Source organism: Phoxinus phoxinus (assembly GCF_949152265.1).
Source record: "Phoxinus phoxinus genome assembly, chromosome: 20".
Taxonomy (NCBI): Eukaryota; Metazoa; Chordata; class Actinopteri; order Cypriniformes; family Leuciscidae; genus Phoxinus; species Phoxinus phoxinus.
Window position 1 is genome coordinate 821410 of NC_136895.1, and position 26950 is coordinate 848359.

Below are 26950 nucleotides of genomic sequence, written 5' to 3' on the forward strand. Positions count from 1 at the left end.
TAAAGTGACAGACAACAGTAAATAATACAGACAGTTTTGACATAGAGCGCTTTGCTGAGACACGAAAGCTAACGCGAGTAACGCACCGGATGTGCTTATATCTCTTCCTGGTCATGACGTCACCCGCCCGTAACGCTCATTCTTTCCATTGGACTAGTTGACATACGTGCTCAGACGTAATCACGCAAGCGTTCCCAAAGCGTCATTGACGCATCGCGAGTTCCCTCGAAAGGGAACGTGGTGCAGACACAAAATATACTTCCTCTCAAAAGTAAGACCCTACAGCCTTGTCCTCTATTGATCCTGTGGTGAGGGGCCATTCCCAGGCTGTTACTCAGCTGAAGGAGTTGGCTAGGATCATGACACATTTAGTGGCCCTAGAGAGTGACATCACCCAGGAGATCATTAGGTACAATGTGGACCCCAACCTGGCCAAGTATGAAGATGGAGATGACATTGTGAAGTGGTGGGCCCATGTCATGAGTTTGGGGAAGTATCCAGCTCTCAGCCAGGTTATCAGAGGGGCCCTCTCCATCTTCCATGGACCACTGGTAGAGTCCTCCTTTAGTCTCATGGGAGATGTGATTGATGCTAACAGATCTAGCATGAAGATCTCCACCTTTGATGCAGTGCAGACTGTGAAATATGTGCTGAGGTCAAGGGGCAAGACTTGCATTGGCATGTTCAAAAGAGATGACATCAACATGGGGCCAGTTGATAAAACTATCTGCCAGAACATTAGGGTTGCAGGGAGAAGGGACAAGACCGACAGAGAGAAGAGGATGGAGGCAAAGCAGAAGAGGCAGGTGGAGTATGGCTGTAGTGCTACATGTGAAAGTGCAGAGAAAGTGCCAAGACCACTGCTCTGGCCAAAGAGAGGTAGACATGTCTCAAACATGTTGATAAGAAAATTTATATAGCCAGACGCAAGGCCCTGGATACGTTGCAGGAGGTGGCCAGGAAGAAGAGGAAGGAGGAATAAAGCAAGAAGAAGAAGCAAGAAGATAGTTGAATGAGAGTTTATGTTTCGGAATAAAAAATTAAATTGAATATTACAAATTAGCGTCTGTATATTTTGATTTTCAGAATTTAATTTTAGTCTATGTGCCTATAGACCATTTCAACAGCAGTTTGTAGATGGAAGGAAGTGACGTGTTTGGCCCTCAGACGTTTCTGGTTAGTTATCGCGCACATTCAAAACAACAGACGGGAGGCGCTGGGTTTTTTTGGCAGTTGTTGGATTATTTTCGCATTCATTTGATTAAAAAAAATGTCCAAATTTAAATTAGGAGCTTGCTGTTCGGTTGTTGGCTGTTCTCTCAGGCTTGGAACTAACTTGCTTTCGGAAATCAGAGCATTTAGATTTCCGAAAACCAAAAAACACTGTGACGCCTGGATTGCGGCAGTGAAGAGAGAAGGCTGGATACCAACTAGCAACTCTAGGATATGCAGCACACATTTTATCTCTGGTAAGTAAACAACTAGTGAATGTATAGAAATACAAAAATGTCACGTATGATGACGAGTCAATAATTGAGCTAGCAGTTTGGCTCTGTCATGGTTTTCATATGTAGATAGCATGTACCGTTAAATAGCTAACGTTAGTGAAAAAAGCCAGAACTGAACTGAACTGAATTCCAACATGCACTAATGCATTAAAGAATAACAGTATGGTTATTTTTTTTCATTGCTCATTAACCTGATTAATTTAAACATTAACTACATTTACATTTAATCATTTAGCAGACACTTTTATCCAAAGCGACTTAGAAATGAGGAGGGCAATAAAAGCAGTCAAATCATCTCATATTAACCCTCTGGGGTCGGCAATCACGACGGCGTGATTCGCGCGATTTTTTTTTTTTTTACATAGCAGCTAAATAAACTTAAAATTCTCTGTCATATATGGTCATACAGACTTAATAAATATGAAAAAATAATCTGTGATATGTCTACTTTTGTATGTGTCCACTTAAAATCAAAACAAAACGTTGTGCTTTTGTAAAATAAAGAAATTAAACAGGGTGTGCTTTCTGCCTCTCCGTCTCGTGAACTTTTTTTTTTCTTGAGCACGTCTCTAAACATAAACAAAACTCAGCGAATACTTGTCACACATTTATGAGCTCTGTATCTTTATAATCATTTAAGTGTGTAGTTTTAAATTATCTGATTCAAAATGAAAACAAATATTCTCTGTTTAAGTAATTTATATAAAACCAACAAGATATCCAGGTTCTCTAACCTTTGCTCATTAGTTTTAATGTGACCACACCCACACGCGCAAAACATATAGAGATGCAAATTGTCCATGCGTCTCGCGAACGCGCCCATTGTGAGATTTTTGGATTTACATCAGAAGAAGAAGAACGCGATTTGAAGACAAGAAAGATTTTAAGGTAAGAAATAATTCTGAATTATAATAGTTAGTATTGTTGCATACACTTCACATTGCAGTCGAACTGTTGCTCGATGCTTCAGTGAATGTTCTCAGTCGCGCTGTGTGTTTGATAGGATGGATACCCGACCCGAGCCCACATCAGCACGACATTGAACATTTTACATTTAAAACAGCTTATAGGTAGCCAATGTGCCTGATGCTTTCACTTGATGCAAACGTTCGTTTTTGTGATTAAAATACATGTAAAATATTACCATAACATCTGTCTTCCTGTGTGCGGAAATTTGTTTATGTAGCCGTGACAACGAAACACTTCATATCGATGTAAACATTTGAAGTAACATATGATAATAAATATATTTTTCTCTAGTGTAGTGTTACTGAAGTGTTCCTTTTTAACGATGCCTGCTATAGCCTACTATTGTTATTATTATTTTATTCAGCCCTGCACGTATGCCTACAATGCACAACAAACCTGGTGTTCATTTTATATATATAGGCTATGTATGTATGTATGTATGTATGTGTGTGTGTGTGTATTTTATAAATTGTAAAAAGCAATTTTAACCAGAAAAAATGTATTCCCAAAATCGTGCAAACCTAGTTTCTCTTGATATCAGCATGTTCACAGGTTGTTGTTTTTTTTAGGTATAGTCCTGCTGACTTCAACATGAGCATGAGGAGGTAAAGTGAAAAATCAAACACCTGGGAAATGACAGGAATGCACTATGTTTCAGGAATGGCACAAATGTGTGTGACTGGTTAAATCTGTCAGTGTGTTAAATAATGTGCTTTTTTGCCATTTGTTGTGTATCTTTGGATTGTTGTGTTGTAAATAAATCCAAACAATCAAAAAGCCATTCTTTTTAAAATCTCCTCATTCTTTGTTCAAAGTTCCTCATAGTGCCTGAGAGCTCCTAATAGGGCCATTATGGGAGGGTCTTTGTCTCTCTCAGCTGTGAAACACTCAATATTCATGGTGGTTTACGCCTACTCGCATAAAGCTTTCTTACACAAGACATTTCTTACAAATTTTAAATAAATATATTGTCTTATCTGAATGAGTAGTCAAGGTGATTTTCACATAGTTTTGGAGCAAATATTCTAGGCTACGTGATACAATTTTCAAATGTCTTGTGTAGAAATAATCAGTTTGGGTTTCATGACATTATTTCAGTGACTTTTTTTTGTCATTTTCACAAAAATTTTCACTAAATTATATTATCTCAAAACTACAAACTTTTACATACATGCTGCTGACATATTATTGTAGCAGAGTTTGTGCTGAATGCAGTGTAATAAGATTTTAGCCATGAAAATGTCACAAGTAACAGAGATAAGCACAAATGTCAGAGCATGTCAGAACACCTCCAGGACCCAGAAAACACCTCAGACCCCAGAGGGTTAAATATTAAAGTAATACACTTTCATTACAAATCTTTTTTTAATCATTGTGTGTTTTAAAGTTTTAACCCGATTTTGCCATAAGCCACTATCAATCTGTACATTATGAACTTGTGAACAATTGTAAATATATTAGACTTGCTGTAAAATGTTAATTGTTTGTTCATGATACCTAAAATATTTACTAATATGAGACCCTTTTTAAAGTGTTACAGTGCATTATGCAATGGTCATACTGATAATTAGCTAGCTAGCTAGTTTATTGATTATTACATTAAAGGAACACTCCGACTTTTTGGGACTTTAGCCAATTCAACTTATCCCCCAGAGTTAGATAAGTCCATACATACCTTTTTCATCTCCGTGCGTGCTATAAGTCTGTTTGACGCACCCACCGCTAGCCTAGCTTAGCACAAAGACTGGATGTAAATGGTTGCAGCTAGCATACTAATCCAAATAAGTGTCAAAATAACGCAAACATTTTCCTATTTACGTGTTGTGATTTGTATAGTCACAGAGTGTACAAAAAACAAAGTCACATGAGACACAGACATATTTTAACCGTATAAATACTGGGAACTATATTATCTGAAGGCGAAGCACTGCTCCTTGGGCGGAGTGATAACCGCAGCACCTGAGACGCGCCGTGGTGAGGAGCAGAGAGTTCGTTCAGAGCGCGTCTCAGGTGCTACGGTTATCACTCCGCCCAAGTAGCAGTGCTTCGCCTTCAGAGAATATAGATCCCAGTATTTATACGGTTAAAATATGTCTATGTCTCATGTGACTTTGTTTTTTGTACACTCTGTGACTATACAAATCACAACATGTAAATAGGAAAATGTTTGCGTTATTTTGTCACTTATTTGGATTAGTATGCTAGCTGCAACCATTTACATCCAGTCTTTGTGCTAAGCTAGGCTAGCGGTGGGTGCGTCAAACAGACTTATAGCACGCACGGAGATGAAAAAGGTATGTATGGACTTATCTAACTCTGGGGGATAAGGTGAATAGGCTAAAGTCCCAAAAAGTCAGAGTGTTCCTTTAAAAATCTATCTTCAACCAGTGATAAGTAAAATATATAACCTATCCCAATAATGTTTTTCTACTTGTGTCTTTAGGAAAGCCATCAGATGATCCTTTAAATCCAGATTACATACCATCAAAGCTTCCTCACAGACCTGACACCTCCAGAAAAATGGACCGATATCAGAGGTCTCTGAGACGAGCATTGGAGTTCAGCCTACTGAGGAAGTACAGGACATGGACATAAATGTAACACAAGTTAAGTCCTTCAATGATATGTGTGTTGGAACAGATCTCACTATGAGTGATATTGAAGATATGTAGTAACTGAACACATCTTACAAAGAGCAAGTGAGAAGCCTAGATTCAAAGGTACAAACTCTCACCTGTGAGAGGAAACAACAGAAATCTGATGTGGATTTAAAAGATGATCAAATCATTCACTTCTACACTGGCCTTCACTCATCCTTTTTGACCTTTTGACATATCTCACCACTGCTTGGATTTCGAGAACACTGAGTCCTTCAACAGCTCTCCAGTTTTACTTAGTCTTAAAGAAACTGAGACTTGGCCTCACTCATAAAGATCTTGCCTTCAGGTTTCATTGCAGTTGTGCAACAATCTCTGCAATATTCCATGACTGGTTGCACGTGATGACACGTTTCAGCTCTCTAATTCATTGGCCTTCTAGGGAAGAGATTAAAAAGAATCTTCCTGCCCTGTTCAAAAGCCCCCCATTCAATTCAGTGAGGTGTATCATAGACTGCAGCGAGATTTTTATTGACCGACCAACATCACTCAGTGCAAGAACAATGACATAGTCCAACTATAAGTCCCACAACACCATCAAATTCCTGGTTGGCATCAGTCCAACAGGGTCAATCACATTCCTTTCCAAGTCTTGGGGTGGTAGAGCCAGTGACAAAACAATCACAAAATCATCTGGTTTAATTGATCTTTTGGAAGAGGGAGACATTGTGTTATGGCTGACAGAGGGTTCAGTTTCCCTGAGTATTTTGCTGCGAAAGGAGTCCAGCTACTCATACCAGCTTCAACCCGTGGAAAGACACAGCTTTCAGGACAAGAAGTGTCTGTGTCACGTCAAATGTCAAGGTTGAGGATTCATGTGGAAAGCGCTATTGGTCGAATTAAAAAGTACTGCATTTTAAGACAAACACTCCCCATAAACTTGGTGAAGCGAAGATCAAAAGACACAGTGGCAACTGTAGATAAAATTCTATTGGTCTGTTCTGCATTATCTAATTTGTACAAGTCATTAATTCGGTAAAAAAAATACATTAGACATGAGACACTGACAAGTGGTTGAAAAACTTTTATTTTGTTATTGAATGATTGTGTTCATAATTATGTATAGCTGTTGTATATAGATTTATATTGTATCTATGTTTGGTCTTTAAATTTGTTTTTCTAACTATCTACAATTATTAAACATTTGTTTGTAAATGAGAATATTTGTTGTCCTGCAATTGATTGAATGTATTACAATTACTAAAATAAATTTTTTAACAAATTGCATGGAAGGCTGTGTATGATTTCACATTTATTTGAATTATGGTGAACACACTGAACAAAACCATTGCTCACCAGGGTGCCTTTTTAAGCCTACACATCTCAGATGAAACACCTTGTGACAGACAGAGCACGGTGTGACATGTTTTAGACCTGCTTTTACACAAACAGGAAGTCTCTGCGATCAGAAATTGTTTCTTCAGTTTGTGTGTGCAAATTTCTGTGAGAATGTGCTGTCTGTAGAAGAGGTCCAGTTTTGTTCTGATCTGAGCCCAGTACTCTTTAGAGAACTCTACTTTCTGAATGTGGCAGTCCTCTGTTGTCCAAATGACAAGGAAAGATGTTTCGAGTTCACACACTGCCATTTGCCCCTGAACTTGTGCATAGTATGCATGGTTCTGTTTAAGCTCAAAGTTTTTCACCAGACAGAAATCTTTGCTCTTGATAGCATCAGTTATGGACATATTTGCATACTTTAAGGGGCATTTTATTTCAAGTGTAGCACGTGGGCAGCACTTGCATTGGACTATTCCATCTGGGCTGGCTCCTAAATAAGGAAACTTTGGATTTACTACTAACCCTATTTCTTCCACTACCAAGCTGTCATGACAGGTCATCTGGTTTCAAGTAAATGCTTCTCTAGCTACTTTTTCATTATTCTTTCCCCAAGCTAAGGCTGGTACATTTCTGCTGGATGTGTAGCCCATGATTTTAGATGTCATGCTAGCTTGACTTGTCTTGCTTCTTAAAGTGGCTTGCAGTGATTCTACCCGGTCTCTGCTCAAACCACTGTTCACAAGAGGACTGACCCAGTGTACTTTCTTGAAGGCGCTTCATTAAAGTAAGTAGGGATGCATGATTTTATCTAGCTCATTTTGTAGTTCATCTTGTGACAATAAACTGTGCTTCCCATCAAAAAGCTGTGTAAGGGGCTTTGGTAAGTTTGTTGCATTTACAGTGCTGTCGGTACAAGGTGTGTCACTCTGAACCACTACGTGTGATTCCTCACTAGAATCTGCCTCAGCTGTAGTCAGGACATCAACCCTGTCAGTGTTCTCCTGCTCTTCCTCAGATGCAGTGTCTGTATCACTACCTACAGTCATAGTGGTAAACAGTGCACAGTCTGGGATCTCATTCTGAAATCAGAATCACATTTAGTCAGTCAAATTTATTTGTGTAGCACATCTCAAAATACAGATCATGTTAAAAACATGTTAAGAGTGAAAGTATATGCTGCAGTCAGTAAAGTTACATATCTGTATTGCATTTGGTTTACATTATTTGGTAACACTTAAGAATATGGTTCCTATGTTTATGAATAACTACACAGGAAAAAATGAGTAACACAATATTAACAATCTAGTAACTAGTCAAAATTATAATTTACTTTTCTATGACCTGCTTTGTCCTTAAAAAGATCCTATTTGACGATTCAATCCATACAAATGCACACACACATATACTGTATGTGTATGGAAAAACATGAAATGTGTTCTTATGGTTTTTATGTATTTCACAGATATAGTTAGATACATGTATATGGTGCCTATATCCATATAGGAACCATATAGGAACATGTGTTTTGCATATATTGTCATCAGGTTTCTGCTAATTCCTTACCTTCAATGACCTAAAAAGCATGCTTGGTGGGACTGGTGTGACTACAGTGGGTAAGTTGGGCTCCCTACTCTGAATTGCTCTTTGTCTGACAGGCTTGGAAAATTCAATGTCTGCTACTGGTTTTGGATCAATCTAAAACAAAGTGGGATTATACATTTACTGCGAGTATCTACTTTTATATAAAAGCAGCAACACACAGTTTTATTATAAATGCCATGGTTAAACTATGGTTAATTTAGCTATTTTTTGTTAATTTTCATAAGGGATTTGATTAGAATTAGAATGTTAATTTAATATGAATTAGGAAAAAAAAGGGGGGGGAAACACGTTAGCCAGAATTGAATTGCATGCACCTTCTTGTTTATTCGTGCCCACATGCAGGGCTCAGATGTCACAGATGGAGCATTCAAACCTTCTCTAACACACTGTTCCACAGCAACCAGGATTGCAGCAACATGGCTACACACTTCACCTAACCTAACCACAAATATTTCCAAACGTATTAAATAATAAATTATGCAATAGGTAATAATAGAGCACAACCATTTGTTTACTAGAGGATTAGCAATGTGATTTATTATTTGAGTAGACATATTTACCCAGCCATGCAAGTGCAATGCCCACTAATAACCTCCCCGGTCACCGCAGAGTACATTTGACAACGTCTGACTTGCTCCAACTTCACCAAATACAAGACAAACATCGTCCACATTGTAGGAACAAATGTTTCCAACTTTTCCACTAAGGACGTAGTTGTAAGCATCTAGGCTACAATATGCCTTGACCGCTTCTCTCGTGAAGACGCACTCGGTCTCAACCAGATAATGGTACACGTCTGGATACGACACTTCAGGTAAATGTTTTGCGTTCTGAGTGAATAGTTGTCGCCTCAGCGTCTGATTTAAAGGGTCCGGTAATTCCACGCTATCGCCTATTTGAATTTTTTTTTAAATATCGCAACTGGTCTGTTTTAGCTAGACTTAAAAAGTATGTGCTAGTCATTTTGTTTTGACAGGTCTGTGGTTTAAAAATAGCATCACCGGAAGTGCTTCAGGGCCAGACATGCGCAGTAGCATTCCAACGCGTTCGTTATTGTTTACGTCCTTGAAATGGTCTATGGGGTGGGCCGGGGATGGCAGGGCTTGGTGGCAATGTAAGTATCTGGATATTTGCCGCTGGGCGGGGGCTTCGATTACCTCTCTCTTTTTTGACCATACATGTGTTTGCACCCCTGGTGATCGCATCAGAATAGCGAAGTAATGTCACAACAAGGAAGCAAGAAGTGAGAGCCAAAAAGGTTTATTTCCTGGTTGAGCACATCTGTAGCCAGTCACATCAGTACAATTTACTGTACATCCCCATCACTGGAAGGGCACCACAGATTCAGACACATTTGTAAGTGCACAACATATGCTCACAATCTTGTCAAGGTAGGTCACATCATTTTCTCTGTCTATGTCCATGAAACTTATGGGGACAGTGCTTTGCAAGACTGTGTACTTTTGACGGAGAACTCCTATTACTCTTTCAATATGTATCTAAGAGAGGCTAGACATCTGGTTTTCTCCAAGTCAACAGGATCTAACTGCTTCTTTCCACGAGTAAATGCTGGAATCTTTAATTCAGCTTGGCATCTCTGAATAGACTCTTTAACAAGAAAACCTCTGTCCGCTAAAACTACGTCCCCTGGGAGCAAATGAGATAAAAAGTTACTTTGTTCTGTGATGCACTTGTGGCAGACAAGAGGATCTGTCCCGGGAAAAAACATTTGTTTACTTTCACTTTCAGTTTAGTGTAATTAGGGGTGGAGTGTCAAATTAACGACGGAAGGAAGGTCTATGTAAAGGGAGTGTTTTCTTACCTTCAATCAGAAGCGTCATCCGGTTGGTTGCATCCGAGGTTACCCGTTGTGAGAGGGATTTATGGTGGAAAACGGCTGTGTGTCAAGCAGCTGCTGCGTGTATGTCTGGTGCGAGCATGAAGGTCGGCTGAAGCTTCGCAATCCAGACCAACTAGTGTCAGGTAGCTGAAGACAAGGCAACTGCCCATCCACTTATCCTGGTTCCTGGTGTCTGGTGACCCATAAACTCATTGGTGCCTTTTGATTCTTTGAAAACCGGTCAGTACACCTGCGCCACCATTACACACGCTACTACGCACACACATACTCACATAATTTTCACGTTCACACATTCTGTGTATTCTGAGTTGTGTTCATAATTAGTGTTCGCCGTTAAAATGAATGTTGCTGTTGTTGTAATGTTGATTTACCACTGAATGAATGAGATGTTCATCCAATGTTTTGTTTGCTTTTTCTCTTTTCTTTTATGGACCTTTTTGTGATTCATTGTGGACGCGAATCTGTGGACGCGGTTGGTTTCCGGCACGGACCCCGACCAGTTATATGATCTCAACAGATCAGCTGAGACCGCTAGTGTGCCCTTTATTTCTTTTTATTTTTTTCTTTATTTTTTTGATGTGAATTATGACTATGAACATGTGTAGGAAAAATAAATATCCTCTGTGAAAGGAAAATTCTTTTTTCTTGATTATTATAATTTGATGTGTAACAGGTGGATATATTTTTTTGCTATCCTGGGTTAATTATTATTATTTTTTTCTATTCTTTATTTTCAAACAGCAAAATTGAGTTACAGTACACAAGTAGTAACAATAGCTGTCAATTTGCTGATGTTGTTTTTTAACAGAACATATAATTAGGGAGAGAGAGAGAAAAAAAAAAAAAAAAAAAAGGAAACTTGTGCATTACATAATGTACCAATTACTACAATATTTCTGACATAAAAAGATAAATAAAATATAGTATAAAGCACAGGATCATTAATTCAGTACCTCAACAAAGTCCGATCTTAAAGGCTTTACATATTTGACCCATTTAGACCACCGGCTAACAAAAGTACTTTTCTTTAAACGAATGGAAAAGGTAATTGCTTCCATTACATACATGTCATTTACAAAATCTATCCATTCTGAGATCGTGGGAGGTTCAGGAAGCAGCCAGCGTCTTGTAAATGCTTTTTTGCAGGCAGAAGTAAGAATGGCATATAAATACTTATCAGTAGTTCTGGTCAAAAACTCACAGTTCCCCAAAAAAAGAGAGGAAAATTCTAAAGGTACCCTACTGTTGAAAATAGTATTTAAGATCTTGTGAAATTCTGCCCAAAATGATTTAATCTTTGGGCAATCCCAAAACACATGCCAGTGACCAGCCTCCCAAACGCCACACATCCTCCAGCATTTACTACTACCAGGGACAAAATGTGCTTTTTGTTTCGGTGTTATAAAAAAACGAACAAGACATTTCCAATTAAATTCACGCCATATATGAGAGTTTGTACATCTCCACTGAAACTCACATATATTTAACCAGTCATCTCTAGATATTGACACATTGCTTTCCTTCTCCCATTTTTCTTTTATGTAGTCTGTGGAGTGGGTATTTTTCCCCATGATACCTTTGTAAAACTTTACAAAGATAACCCCTTTAACAGAAACATTTTTGTATGCAACCAAAATTGTTTTTAATATTGGGTAATTAAGATCTGATTTAGGTTTAATACTGTGTTCAAAATAATTGCGTATTTGCAAGTATCGGAAAAAATCAGAGTTTTCAAGATGGTATTCCTTTTTCAGATCTTCAAAATTCCTTAATTTCCCATTTTCTGTGAGTGTATAGAAAGTTGTTATACCTTTAGAAATCCATGATTTAAAACGATTATCCGTCAAATTTGGCCTGAAACCAGGGTCAAAAGCACACCATTGGATTATCTGTATTTTATCATTTAAGTGATACTCTCTTTTTACTTTATTCCAAATTTTTAATTGGGTTTTGATCCACGGATTTTGAGTATCTTTTATAAGCTTGTCTAGGTTCGTACACGCCAGTAGTGCTTGAATTGGAGGATCCTTCATGATTGAGAGTTCAATATCCTTCCACCTGGCTTGAAAATTTGGAGAACATAGGTTAATAAAGGGTCTAATTTGGGCAGCATAGTAATATCCTTTAAAATAATGTAACCCCATTCCCCCCTCTTCCTTCAGGAGCTGCAATGTTTTAAATTTAACCCTAGGTTTCTTCCCTTGCCAAATAAACCTAGAAATGATTTTATCTATTTCCGAAAATTCTTTTAAGGAGATTTCTATAGGAAGGGCTTGAAATAAAAAAATATATCGTGGAAGGATATTCATTTTCACACAATCAATCCTATGACTTAGACTAAGAAAGGAAACAGAGTTCCATCTCTTGATATCTTCTCTAATTTTTATTAAGAGGGGACCATAGTTCATTTCTGCAAGCCGTGAAACATTATTTGGTAGGTGTATACCTAAATATTTCAATGAACAATTATCCCAACTTAGCTGAAAATTGTCAGTAAGACATGTCGGAGGGGAGTAATTAAAAGCCAACAATTGAGTCTTTTGTACATTCAATTTATAACCAGAATAACTACCACATTTTTGTAATAGGTTCATTAAATCAGGAAATGTATTAGAAGGGTCACTTAAATATATCAATATGTCATCTGCATACAAAGCTACCTTATGATCCTCCCCTTCTATACTAACTCCCCTAATACTTTCTGTCTGTCTCAGCCATTGTGCAAGGGGTTCGTTATAGAGAGCGAAGAGTAAAGGGGAGATGGGGCACCCTTGCCGCGACCCTCGGTGTAATGTTATAGTGTTTGAAAGATTGCCATTAATTTTTATTCGAGCTGATGGTTTATCATAGAGTGACCGTATGACATTCGAAAAATTGAAATGAAAGCCAAATCGTTCAAGAACTTTGTGTAAGAAAGCCCAACTGACCGAATCAAAGGCTTTTTCTGCATCAAGGCTTACCAATAGGGCTGTTAATTTATTCTGTTCTATATGATTCATAATATGCAACGAGCGTTTAATATTGTCATGCGTCTGTCTTTGTAAGATAAAACCGGTTTGATCAGTATGTATGAGCTGGGGTAATATTTTCTCTAATCTTTTAGAAAAAATAGCTGTAAATAACTTATAATCGACATTTAGCACCGAAATAGGTCTGTATGATCCACAGTCTGAAAGATCCTTTCCCTCTTTAGGAATAACAGAGATTACTGCTTCCCTCCAGGTGGGTGGCATCTTTGAGTCTTTAAGAACCGTATTGCAGGCCCCTAGAAGACTGGGTATCAGCTCATTTCGAAATGCTTTATACCAATCCGACGGAAAGCCTTCGATTTCAGTTATTTCAGCAGTCCAAATTGTATTATGTTCTTCTGAGACAGTTGGTAAATTAAGTGATTTTAAAAAGGCTTCAATTTGTTGTTCATTCTCTAATGGTGGTTGTGAGTAGAGACTTTTGTAGTATTTCTCGAATGTATTTTGTAGCTCCTCTTGTTTATACTGTAAAATATTGGAGACTGGGTGCTTTATCTTGTATATGGTATTATCTGCTCTTTGTTTTTGTAACCTCCTTGCAAGAATTTTAGCCGATCTAGGTCCAGATTCGTAGTATTTTTGTTTAACAAAGATCATCTTTTTTTCTATTTCTTGTGTATATATTAGGTCAATTTCATTTCTGATTTTCTTAATTTTGGTCAGCAAATTAGAGGTTGGTGTCCTTTTATGTTGCACTTCCAGGTTTTTTAATTCTTTGTTAAGATCTACAAGTTTTAGTTGTTTATTTTTCCTATTGTAAGCACACCAAGATATAATTTTTCCGCGAATAACTGCTTTTAAGGCATCCCACACTATTACTGCTAGGGTTGCCACCTTCAGTGTGGTGGCAAAATAAGGGACACCCATTCACCACCCGACTAATATCAAAACAGATATTATTCAAATTTATTTAATTTTTTTTGTAGATGTAGAAAGTGTTTTCAACCGTGCAAAGTCTCACATCATTTGGACAAATATAATGTTTTATTTATTTCAGCAAACGTCATTTGGGGTCAAAGACCCGAACAGCGCACGAGGGGTTAAAAACGCGCAGGTTTACAGCGCATGTTCACGAGACTCAGTCGCTATAGAAACAAAGACGCTAAAATGCAATCACGCAATGAGCTTCTCTACTACGAAATTGATTTCTTCATATTTGCTATTAGTATTATCCAGACTGCAAAATCCTTATGTTTTTATTCAACTATATGTGGGCCTAATGTAAAATACGGGACAAATCGCGTCCCTTATTGATTTGATACGGGACGCATCATCTTACTTGTAAATACGGGACGATTACGTATTTTAAGGGACGGGTGACAACCCTAATTACTGCATCAACCTCTCCCTTATCATTTTCCTCCAGAAACTGTTTTATTTCCTTTCTCATCTGAGCCACAAATAATGGACTGTTTAAAACACTTGTGTTTCACAATGTTTTACGTGGATTATCACTGATATGGACCCCACAAGAAACAGATGCATGATCTGACAGGTCTGTAGCGCCAATATCACAAAAACTTATTTTGGAGCGATCTCTTTTAAATACAAAAAAATAATCTATTCTAGAATATGTGTTATGAGGGAATGAATAAAAAGTGTAGTCACGTCTTAGTGGATAGAAGTCTCGCCAAAGATCTAATATGCCCAATTCCCCCATGAGATTGTTAACTTTCTTATATAGTGAGGTAGTAGGTACCTTTTTAGATGCATCTAATTCAGGGTTAAGGCGGAGATTCCAGTCACCCCCGCAGATTACAAGTCCTGTTGCTTTCACCATTAAATCGAACATGTTCCTATACAGACTAAAGCTACTTCCAGGGGGAACATAAACATTACATATTGTGATTATTGCATTATTTATCTTTCCAGAGACCATTATATATCTCCCTTCCTTATCAGAGACTTCCGATATGTACTCAAAAGGTATTTTTTGTGAGATTAATATTATTACCCCTCTTCTTCGACCAGATTTATAGGAAGAATAATAAGACCTTGTATATCCCATTCTTCTCATTTTTTCATGTTCAATAACAGTCAAATGTGTCTCTTGTAAGAGGACAATCTGGGCATTTTCTCGTTTTATTTTTGATAAAATTTTACTTCTCTTAACTGGGTCTGAAATGCCCTTCACATTAAGTGATACTATCTTAACGTCCTGTATATTCATATTTTTTTATCCGGTAACCGTATATAATACCTCCTCCATATATCCCATGCCCAGTTTTATAAAGCTTATGCACAAACAAAATCTCTCCCGTAGAACATGTATTAAACAAAACAAAAAACGAACAAAGTAAACAATGAAAACGTTATGATGAAAGCAAAATAAAACACGCGTTTCCAAGGTTGAGGCTCGTATCAAGAGAGCCCTGCAAGGACCTGAATAGTCTAGGTCCAAATAGGGAAATTTCCCACCTCGTCGCGGAGATGGGGCCCAATATGTTGTCCACTCACTAGCAAGATTTTGTGTCGAACAAAACATAAGCATATTCAAAATTTGTTTGCCCCGACCCTTCCTTATATTAACTAAAAGAGGGAAGTAGGAACACTTTAAATAAATTACCTCTAAAGCCATTAGAAGTTAACGTTAACCAACTTTATAAGGTGGCCTTGAAGCATCAGTCCTCCGTTGTATGTGTTCTTCTGAATCCCTGGAGCTTTTTCTTGAATCGTGCTTGATGGCTTTTCTGTGTATTGTCCACTGTTGCACCGAGCTCTTGGACGCCGCTTCGCACTTGTTGACGTTTTCTCGCCGTCTGCCACGAAGACAATTGTTGAATCTCCTCATGATCCGGGGCCGCTGCGGACGGAACAACGGCAACAGGTAACCCGCGAGCTGCCATATCTCTCGTTGCTTCTGCTGCATCCTGGTAGATACGAGTGCCATCCTCATAAAAAACCCGCATCTTCGCTGGATAAGGGGTCTGAAATCTGATACGTTAATTTTTCAGTATTTTTTTGGCACCCGCGTTCTCGTTGCGTTTTTTAAGCACTTCGACTGAAAAGTCATGGTCGACAAAAAAACGTATATCGTCGCAGAATACTTCTTTTTTTCTGCCATGTTTTCCGGAGAACCTCCTCTTTTGTGCGGTAGCTCCCAAACTTTACCACAATAGAGCGTGGCTTCCCCTGCGCACTGTCAGGTTTTTGAGCCAGTGCTCGGTGTGCTCGTTCAATTCCCAAGTCTCGGTCTTCCAAAAGGTCTAGCGCTTTTTTAAACAAATGATCCAAAAAATGAACCATGTCAGCCCCTTCCTTATTTTCTGGTATACCGTGAATGCGCAGATTCTCCCTACGCGCGCGACCCTCCTGGTCTATCAGCCTCTCTTCCAACTTAGCTTGACGCTGAGTTAGCCTCTTAATTAGCATCGATGCCGCCTGTAGCACTGTCTCAGTTTCCTCTATTCTACCCTCCGCTTCATCCAGTCTGTCGTTCACCCCTCGTATTTCTTGTTTAATGTCCGTCAGCTGCACGTTATTATCTTTTCTAAATTCACGTAGTTCGTCCAGAATACGTTGCAGACTGGGCTCAGGTGTATCACCGCCCTGAGGGCTTAACTCCGGGGAGTTGCCTCGGTCACCGTGGCTCGAAGTGGTCTCGTCCTCAGCCAAATTTGCGGTTTTCCTACTTCTGGTAGAAACCCCCTTTTCCATCTTGACAAAAATTCCCAGGTATTAGCAAAAAGAGTAATTTAGGGGTATATTTTAAGACACCGTCGGGAGATAACAAATTAAGCAGCCATCTTCTCGCTAGCGGAACCAGAAGTCCCATCCTGGGTTAATTTAATTGGTGACAAGTTTAATCTTGTCTGGCGCCCGAATATTTTCTTTAGAATTGTTTATTAGAGTTAGGGCGGCCACCCCCGTTACACACTTATCACTTGTGCGACCTCCCCATCCAGTGGAAATGAAACAAATGTAACCTTGAGGGCAATTGCAATTAAATATTTCATTGTGTGGTGTGATTTGTATGATGAGTAACACTAAGCACTGGCTAGCAATCTACTGGGTTTCTCTAGAAATATTTCAAAACAATCTAATGCAAATTGTCTTTACAAAGATACTGTTTCAAAATGCGTATGGAAGAGATTTTCTTAAGTATTCTCTGTCAGCCCACAACACTAGACTTGGCACCAGTCTACAATGCATCACACTAATACAGCGTTTGAAGAGCTTTGAAACAGTGGTTGGGTCAATGCCAAAATAAAAAGCCAAAAATTCAAAAGACAAGTTCATTCTAAGCTACATTAAAGTTAACATGTACTGCTGAAAACATGTTAAACCAGATTTAAGTTTGAGAAAAGTCACAATATGAAAAATTGTCATGAGAATTGAATATGTTGATAAACCAGTGAGAGTATTAACTCTTTTATCATCGTTATGCAAGCTCATTTCGTTCAGTGTAGTCCTATTAATTTTTTCCTTCAACATATTTTCAGTCCTCCGAGCTTGGCATTCTTGCTCAAGAGATTGGACATGTTTACCACAGGTTTCAGTGCTGCATGGTGGATTTGCTGGATCATCCTCATGAACAGGCTGGACATCATTTCCAGGTTCTTCATGGGTAGATTCCCTCAAAGGTTCTGTGGTGGGAGTTTGGTCTGCAGTAGGATCCTTGTTGCTGTCTTGGGGACAATCGGTTGATGCTACGGTGAAAACACAAAAGTAGTAGATTAAGTGTATATGTATACACAACTGATGACAGTTTGTCATTTTTTTTGTCAATCACTCTGTTTTCTGCAGTATATACTAGCTTTCATTAGTAAGTAAGTATATTTTATTTGTATAGAACATTTACATCATAATATATACTATAGATAGATAGATATATAGATCGATTTGACAATGACAGTGACAATCACATGCATAGTCAGTGGCTGCCAAATGCAGAGATATCTCAGATATCTAATGATGCTTTCTTGATGCTTTCTTGTCTGTTCTACAGATTATTTGCTGTTCTACATAACTCTTTTATATAGACTCTTACATTGAAAGAGTGGCTCTTAAAAGTGCCTTTGTTTTCTATCTCTCTGTCTCTCTCACTCTGTTTTTCTCTAGTCTCTCACACTCTCTCTAGGTTTGTTGTTTATAACAATGTTGTCATAGTTTAATAACGATAATTATCTAAATGTTGGTGAGTGAAAAGATGGTTTGAGCTCACTGAGCCAGATGTATGATGGAATTTTGTGAATTTTCTGGACTAAAATATATGATGCTTTAAGACCCTGATAGAATAGATAACCAAATGTATTGGCCTTTACAACTTCCGAAGTTCAATTGAACACAGTGTCTGAGGAAGTCCCTCAGATAGAAGAAGAGCTGACTGCAAGTCTTGGTGAGTATGTCTGTATTATCCCTACGACTACATTTCCTATTCCCAGTGTTGGGGAAGTTACTTTTAAAAAGTAGTGTTTGCTCGTTACTCGTTACTTCTTAAAAAAGTAATCCGCTACTTTAGTTATCCCCTTTGGAAAGTAACTTTTTACGTTACTCGTTACTTTTACGTTACATTTATGTTGCTTGAGTTTGGGCAGAACCTAAATGTGTAGGCCTACATAAAGTTCTACTATGAACTACCTATTGATAAACTAGAAGAAGAAAAATAGAAAAAAATAGAGATTTTAAAATAGAAAACTAAATATTTTTATTTAAAAACATTTAAAAAACCTGTATAAAGTGAACACCAAAGAACAATATTAACTATTGAGCGGTGGTGACGCGTTCATGAAAAATGTCACAAAGAACCGGAAAAAGTATTGATTATGAATATGTCAAATAAAGCAAGGAGACATTTCAATTTTTTATTAATAAACAAGTGTTTTCTGTCAGTGACGGCTGCAAAGATGAAGTTGACGATGCTGACTCGCGATCTTCACTGTAGTGAACGCGCCAGAGAGAAATGCACATTTCATACAGATTACATAAGCAGAGTCTGTTTTCTTTAGTTTTTGATAGTTTTGTTTAAAAGTACACATTTCAAGCTTTCAGGCTTTTTATAACGTGACATACTGTCTTTCCACGCGATTCTAAAGACCTCTAAATTTGTTTGTTTCCATTTGCGCTCTAAGTTACGAGTTTCTCTCTTGATAACATGCGTAGCACTGTTGTACCATGGTGCTTTAGTTTTCTCTCTAACCTTTTTTAATCTAATTGGTGCAACAATTTCTAATGTACTGGAGAAAATGGTGCTCATACTGCTAGTCATTTCCTCTAGCTCATCTGTTAGTTTGGGTTCACTGAGGAGCGGAGATAGATCAGGTAAGCTATTCAAGAATATATCTATAGTGGTTGGAAGGATTGTTCTGCCTGGTCGTTAACACGGCGCAACATGGCACATTTCAGCCGTACGTAGTATGCAAGTTATCATGTAATGATCAGTGACATCATCACTTTGCGGTATAATATCTATATCGGTTGGTTCCATATGATATAATTAAATTGAGTGTATGATTAACACGATGAGTAGGACCACTAACGTTTTGCTTGACCCCAAAGGAGTTTAGTAAATCTGTAAACGCAGCCCCTAACGCATCATTTGTGTTATCAACGTGTATGTTGAAATCTCCAACAATTATTGCCTTATCGACATTGACTAATAGATCTGAGAGAAAATCTGCAAACTCTTTTAGGAAATCAGCGTAAGGCCCTGGCGGTCTATATACAGTAGCCAAAGCTAGAGATAATAGGGATTTATTTCTTACATCTAGGAGCGTAACATTTAGCACAAGTACTTCAAACGAATTAAACCTGTGGCCTGTTTTCTGAGTAACATTAAGAAAATCTCTATAGATTGTTGCAACACCGCCGCCACGACCAATCAGACGGGGCTCATGCTTATAACCGTATCCTGGTGGAGTGGACTCATTAAGACCGAAATAATCATTCGATTTAAGCCAGGTTTCAGTAAGGCAGAGTACATCGAAGCTGTTATCAGTGACCATTTCATTTACAATAACCGCCTTAGGTGTAAGCGATCTAATGTTTAGAAGACCTAGCTTTAGACATTGTTTTTGTTCACATATATTGAGATTTTCTGGTTTAATCACAATTAGAATTTTCCTAGATCCTACAGTAGATTTATTGTTTGGCCTCACTAAACGAGGAATAGACACAGTTTCTATATAGTGTTCTACACTGGTACTTATATCAATTAATTTGGGACAGCCAAGAATGTGATTTGGACTTTGACTTACTAGTCATATGGTGTGTAACGTCTTGGAGATGTTGTCCGACAGAACAGCCGCTCCGATTCTGCTGGGGTGCAGGCCATCAGCACGGTAGAGCCTAGGTCGCTCCCAAAACAGATTCCAATTATTTACAAAGAGCAGTCTCTGTTCATTACACCATGACATTAACCATTCATTTAGTGCAAACAATCTACTGAACCTTTCTTGTCCTTGTCGGTACGTGGGAAGCGGTCCAGACACGACGATCTTTGCTTCAGGCGATGTTCTGCGTACCGTCTCGATCAGGCTCCTGTAGTCCCTCTTCAGAACCTCCGTCTGCCGCAGCCTGATGTCGTTCACCCCCGCGTGCAGCACGACAGCTCCGACGCGCTCGTCACCGTTCAGGATCTCGGGGACCTGCGCAGCGACATCGAGAACACGAGCACCAGGAAAGCAGTGAGTGCGCACCGTACCTTTACCTGAGGTAGCGCGGACATACCAGACGATGGAACTGCCGATGATCACAGCGTCGTCGCGATCCGTCTCGCGAAGAGGGGAGAAGCGGTTCCGGGTGGAGATCTCGAAGACCGGGAGGGGCGGAGAGGTCCTTGCTCTGGTCCTGGCTCGCGTCTTCCGTTGTGGAATCATCCAGGGTCCATGGTGTTGTGTCGGTGCCGGAGTGAATGAAACCAGGGATGCTCGGGTCCTGTGCAGAGAAACACGCGGAGTAGAAGAGGACGGAGTCGAAAAGTTACTAACCACTGACTTGTGAGCATCGGCGCGTGATGCTTCAAGCGCTGATCGTCGGTCTCGCAGCTCGGCCTGCCTCCCCAGCAGATCACGGATCTGCTTCTCCACGGACTCCAGCTCCAGCCGCACCGCATGCAGCTCAAACGTGTCCTCACCTGCACTCAGAGGTAGACACACATCCGATAAATTTGCCATTATAGCAGATGAACAATAAATTAGCAGTGATACTACCAATATCACTACTAATTTAGGACTGGAATCATGGATAGAACCCGTATCCTTTCAGTGATACGAGTGTAAATAAGACGATCGATAGGCGAGACCACGCATGCAATGCTAGCGGGCTAACGTTAAAGATAGTAACGGAAGTTCGGAAGTTGGATATAACTAACGATATCAAAGCAATCCGATTGTTTTTTATAAAGAGTAGTATCGGAGATATGTTCACACGCTGAAAAAATATAAAATGCTCATTTATAAATGAGTGTAAAGAAGAAAAGCAAGGATTTATGAATCAATTAGACGGAGCTCCAAACACAAACAACGCGCTCAGTCGCGACGCATGCGCAGAGTCACAAAGTATCACGAAACACCTTTTAAAAGTTTAACTTTCTTTAATATTTATCTATCTATCTTGCAATCTCTATATCTAGCTATCTAGCTAGCTGTCTGTCTATCTCTAGCAAGCTAGCAGTGTATCTATCTATTTATCTATCTATCTTGCAATCTCTATATCTAGCTATATATCTAGCTGTCTATCTATCTATCTATCTATCTATCTATCGCACCAAATATCCCTCATCTGACTGCATCCCATTTTCACTGATGTGTTTCTGTCTTTTAGGCTGTGATAAGAAGTACTTTGCACTTAAGTAAGGTTGCACTTTGCTTTATGTAATAATTGCCAAATATTTTGATTTCAGATATGGGAAAAGCACTTAAGACCACACGTTTCAGGAACAATAAAATTAAGGTGGTGAGGAGGACTATCGCTGGCCCTGCAAAGGTTTCTTACCTTAGTCAAGGTCTTCCCCAGCCCAACTACAAACAGACCCACCCTTCCGACCTTTCTATTACATCTCAACAGGCTGAACCTGATGATGCGACACCAAGCTGTTCTGAGAGTGCATACAGTAAGGCAAAGAAGAGAGAGCTTCATGCCTGGGATGCAGTCAAGGATGACATGCTTAAGGTGTCGTTTGAATGTTCAGCACCAATCACTACCCAGTGTATAGTCTGCCTAGAACATGCTGATTATAGGTGCATTGAGTGCAGCACCACTGCAGTGTTTTGTGCGGTTTGCCTGAAGAGGACTCACAGAAATTCACTGCATCTTCCTGAAAAGTGGAATGTAAGAACAATAGCATGCAGTCTTACATTGCTATTGCTATACTTGCATACAGACAGCAAACTCACAGTAATTTCAACAGATTCATTAGATACTTCAAATTGTGTTTTTTGCAACACCCTGCGCTGGAAAAATAATCTCACACTTGCAGAGGTAAGTCAGTTTGCAGAGGTCAGTTTGTGTTCTTGTCTGTTAAGTGAAAATTTCAGTTACTGTCGTTACTGTACTGACGAGTCCATATTGATGTGAAAATTACACCTTCCTTGATTGTACTACATCATTATCACAACTAAAAGTAAACATTTTTGGAACCATCTAGGATTGTACATGCAAAAGTATTCTTGATATTTTCCTATAAAATAACAACTTCTGAGTAAACCACCATCACCAGATGCAAGTATACGAAACAGTAATGTTTTCACTAACTTCTGCTTAATCGGTTAACACACTCTACAGAGCCCTGGTGGGAGAATCCATTTCCCATTTTAGGCATCACCACTTCCGACAAAGAAGTTTGGTCGATATTTGCCCACAATTAGATGATGGAACCATATGCCCAGCATGTCCAGAGGTTGGTTCTACTTCCAGCGTGGTTCTTGTTTGATTAAACTAATGGCATACAATTAATATCTGCAAACTTAGTTACTTTTTGTATATAGTATTATAATAAAATAGTAATAGTATAAATGTATAAACCTGGTGCAGATACAAAACCAGTATTACTGTAAGTGTTTGTTTTCCAGGCGGATGGAGATATCATTGTCACATTGGATGCCAACGTTGGCCTTGTGAGGAAACAAGTGCGGTTGAGCCATTACATGGAACCCGCATGTTTGTTGATGAAAAGGCTGTAGAGGAATACCTGCTATCACATCTTGACAGCTCAAAGCGTCACGAGGTTAGTCATAGTTGCAGAATTTCATGGAATATTAATTAAAATTGTGAAAAAAGATAATTATTCCTCCCATAAATCTATGTTTTCCTTAAATCTTTAGGACTGCAGTAACTTCAAAGCTGGCAACGTGCTGAGGTCACAAAAACAAGCAAAGAAGCTTGATGTTACAGGAGTGTTTGGAGCCTCTTGTCGCCATGAAATGCCCCTAATGTTTGTGAAGATGAGCCAAGGAGAACGGCAAGTCTATGCCACAGTAGTGACTGACATCTGAAGGATAACAAATTTATTAAATGTTTAATTTAGGTTCCACTGCAGATGATTATTGAGTCTCCAGCAAGAGTCTCCTTTCCTGCCAGTCCTGTTTTCTCTATTGTATTTTAAATGAGTCGCATCACTGAGATTCTCACCTTTCAGCCTAGCTGTAGGGGAGACTTTCACCTTTTGTCTTTAATGGCTCTGGGATGGCCCTTGGAACCGGAGTTCCTGGCCAGTATCAGCATGTGAATAGTTATGCTGATTCCTAGCTCAGACGTTGAAGAATTAGACTGATTAGATTGGCAATACAATAGAGTGAATATGCTGATTTTGCTCGGTTTCTCTCTAGATAACCTGCCATACCGGTTTTGGCTGTATAAGAATCAACTCCTCCCTGCTATCGTATGATTTGTTTGAATTTGTCTCCACCCTAAGAAGTCTCCTCCCCCTTGGAATGTATAAATTACAATGTATACTGTTTGAGTATCTAGACTGATTTTGGACGAACTTGCAGCCGCGCTCAATAAAGAAGAACTTCTGAACGCGATCCCAACTGTCTCACTGGTCTCTGCTTCGATCAAGGAAGAAAACTTTACAACACATCTCTGACTATTGAACCAGTGTTCCATAATGATAATTCCCCCGTTTGATTCTACCTATTCATAAAATGCTTAGAATAGCATAACACTAACATAAGCCAAATTATTATTTATTTATTTTCAGTCACCAAATATGAACCTCATGGAATGTAAATGGGAGATTCTAAAACATTAAAAAAATTTAACTTTACCACCCTTCCATAATTTTCACTATTATAAGAAACCATGAAAACAGTTTGGATCATTTTGAGTGCCCTTATTGATGATTTAGGAATTGAATTTGATGCTGGAGATTGTTTGTATAATTATTTTTTACTTTTCCTCAGTGTTACGTCCCCTGATGGTATAGAGGTATGAGGGAGACGTACATAATATAATTTGAACACTTTCCTCTAGTTTTGATCTCTGGGGAGTATGTGGGCGAATGACTCACTGACAACAAGTTACTGCAAGCAGGTGATTCGCTTTATTTTCCATACAAAGGTTATAATTGAAAATAAAGAAAAACAAACAAATAAACTTATTTACAGCTATATACAACTTAAGCTAAATAATTGAAAAATGATAATTGAAATAAGTCACAGAGAGAGAGAGCGAGATGAGCGGTGCTAAACAAACAAATCAACAAAACCAAAGCACACACTCTCGCTAATCCCCACCCTCTAAACTAACTGAAAACAAAAACAGGAAATAAAGAAATCTTCAGCGCTTAACACGCCATAACTAAAACTTCACCAACTAACCAAAACAAAACTTACACAGAGTTGCACACGCTCCTTCCCTAGTGTGTCTAACAGCATTGTTTCTACATGTATGCAAGATGTATGTCACGTGACATACTTTCCTTTTCTCTTCTCTCCGAACCAGTGCAGATTAAATCAGGTTCAAAACTCCTCTGCATAAGCAAACAAAAAGAGCAAGTAAGCGAACCACCATAAGTCAGTACAAAAATAGCACCAGCCAACAAACACTCCAAGCTTCTTCTCTTCAGTCCTTCAGAGTGCCTTTTATGCCGAACCACAGCCGATGATTGGTTGCCTCCGACCAATAACAGCACCTACACACTTAGAGAAAGCAGAGAGCGGGAAAACAGGAAGAAACCAACAGCAGAGGGGAGAAACGCAACAACCAATAACAAAAAGGGGAGGGAAGAAAAACGCTTAGCACGTAACACTCAGGCTGCGTTCCAAACCGCATACTCAATGAGTAGGTACTTAATTTCAATAAGTACTTACTTAACGAGCGCTAAAAGAGTAGGTACTTTATAGCCAAATCTCGTTAAGTATGAATGCGAACCGGACATCTGCCATGTTGACGTTATCATGTGACCTACGCCACGTTATCACAAGTGCAACAACTTAAAAGATTTGAACGACACATTTAATTCATCTATCTGTAAATATCTTGATATTGATTAAACTTGCTCATTTTATGGTCTTTTTAAAGAAACTGCTGCCCATTTATTTTGTGAATACATTTAGGGTTGATTTAAGTTCTTATATTTAACCCTACTTATGTGACCCACCGTTTTATCCTTAACGATATTATTTATTTTTATTACGAAATCTCAAAATTGTCATCTCTTGAATATGTTGTTAATTTCTTTATTTTATATCCAAACATTTTCATCCACAAGCAAAAGTGGCTTACCGTGACAAATACTGACCGATACTTAATTATATTACTTTTTACTGAAAAAAAATCAATAAAACAAACAAAATGTAATGTATGTCATTGACATAGCTATGCATGAATACACTCTAGATGTGTATATTGTGAACATATCTACATTTTCATTCAAACAATTAATTAAATAATGATATTTTATTTACTGACAACAATGATAAATATTAATAAAGGAGTAAATGAATGAATGAAAGTCACCATCACACAATAAACAAATGCAAGTCAACACATGAAACAAAGCTTTATTCAAACTACAATCATGTATATAGGCTACAGGCACTGAACCACATCTACTGCCATCTCAACACAGCGGTTCCCATTCTGCGGCTTTATTCTGATGAACCAGCGGACCGCCGGAGGTGAGCCGTGCCGGAGTGCCGGAGGTTGTTGCGTGATGTGTTGTGTTTCACAATCTGAGGCAATAAGGGCCGATGGAGTGATGGAGGGTCTCGTCCATGGCACCATCTCCAGGATTCAGCTCTGTGCTCCTCATCCTCAGTGCTCACACCAGTCTGCTGACATTTCACATCCTACAAAAATGCACAAACATAACACAAAAGCAGTCATTTTAACAGCACAATGTCATTTGATTTCAGTATTATTTAGCAGACAAGAACGCTTTTTTTCCACAAATGCCGCCATCATCTTTCCTTGCAGGTCCTGCTCCACCACAACAGCTGTGCAGCAAATGCACAGAAATCAAGAATCAGAAAGGTGCTGTAATAGCTCTGTTTGAAATTACAATAATTAAAATAAACTACAACTTAATATTTAAATTATTATTAATTTCTGTAGTATACTCACTCAAAGCCTTTGATGACAGCCTTCAGCTTCATGAGCCTCTCTCCACCGGATAAACCCACATCTGTTCTTCTGTCCCTGTAACATCCAGACAAGACTCCCATAACCTCTGTGATTTATGAGCTCAACACTACATTTACATGTTGAGGTTGTTTTAACTTTTTATCCAACATACTTGTTCCTCAATTTATCAACAGTACTAATGGACAAATAAAATAGATAACTTATGTTTAGTTACTTTATAGATATGTTCTACATAATAGCACACATATCACTCAGATGTATATTTCATGTTGTGATGTGCTCTTCTGCAATACTTATAAAAGATTTTCCTGTCAGATGTAAATAGACGTTTAAAATAAGCGTCTTTAAGATGTTTATGGTTTATGTAAATCCACGTTAGAGACGTAACGTTAACTTACGTGTCCTTACTGGAGCTCCTGTCAGCTAGAGCTAACGTTATACATAATAAAACGTGTTTTTAAAGCCAAATCACAATCATACTATACTATCTAACTCCTTTACACCTTCAACAGTTAAAAC

At 38.6% G+C, this 26950-nt stretch overlaps 1 protein-coding gene across 1 annotated transcript; it reads right to left on the minus strand.

Moving 5' to 3' along the window:
* Positions 1-10743: 10743 nt before the first annotated feature.
* Positions 10744-24347, minus strand: LOC306988810 (uncharacterized protein). Its single transcript, XM_079593956.1, has 3 exons — positions 24289-24347; positions 20101-20978; positions 10744-17553 (listed from the first exon to the last, which is right to left on the minus strand). Exon 2 carries the CDS (start codon positions 20719-20721, stop codon positions 20104-20106), a length of 618 nt encoding a protein of 205 aa, XP_079450082.1. The 5' UTR covers positions 20722-20978; positions 24289-24347; the 3' UTR covers positions 10744-17553; positions 20101-20103.
* Positions 24348-26950: the final 2603 nt, after the last annotated feature.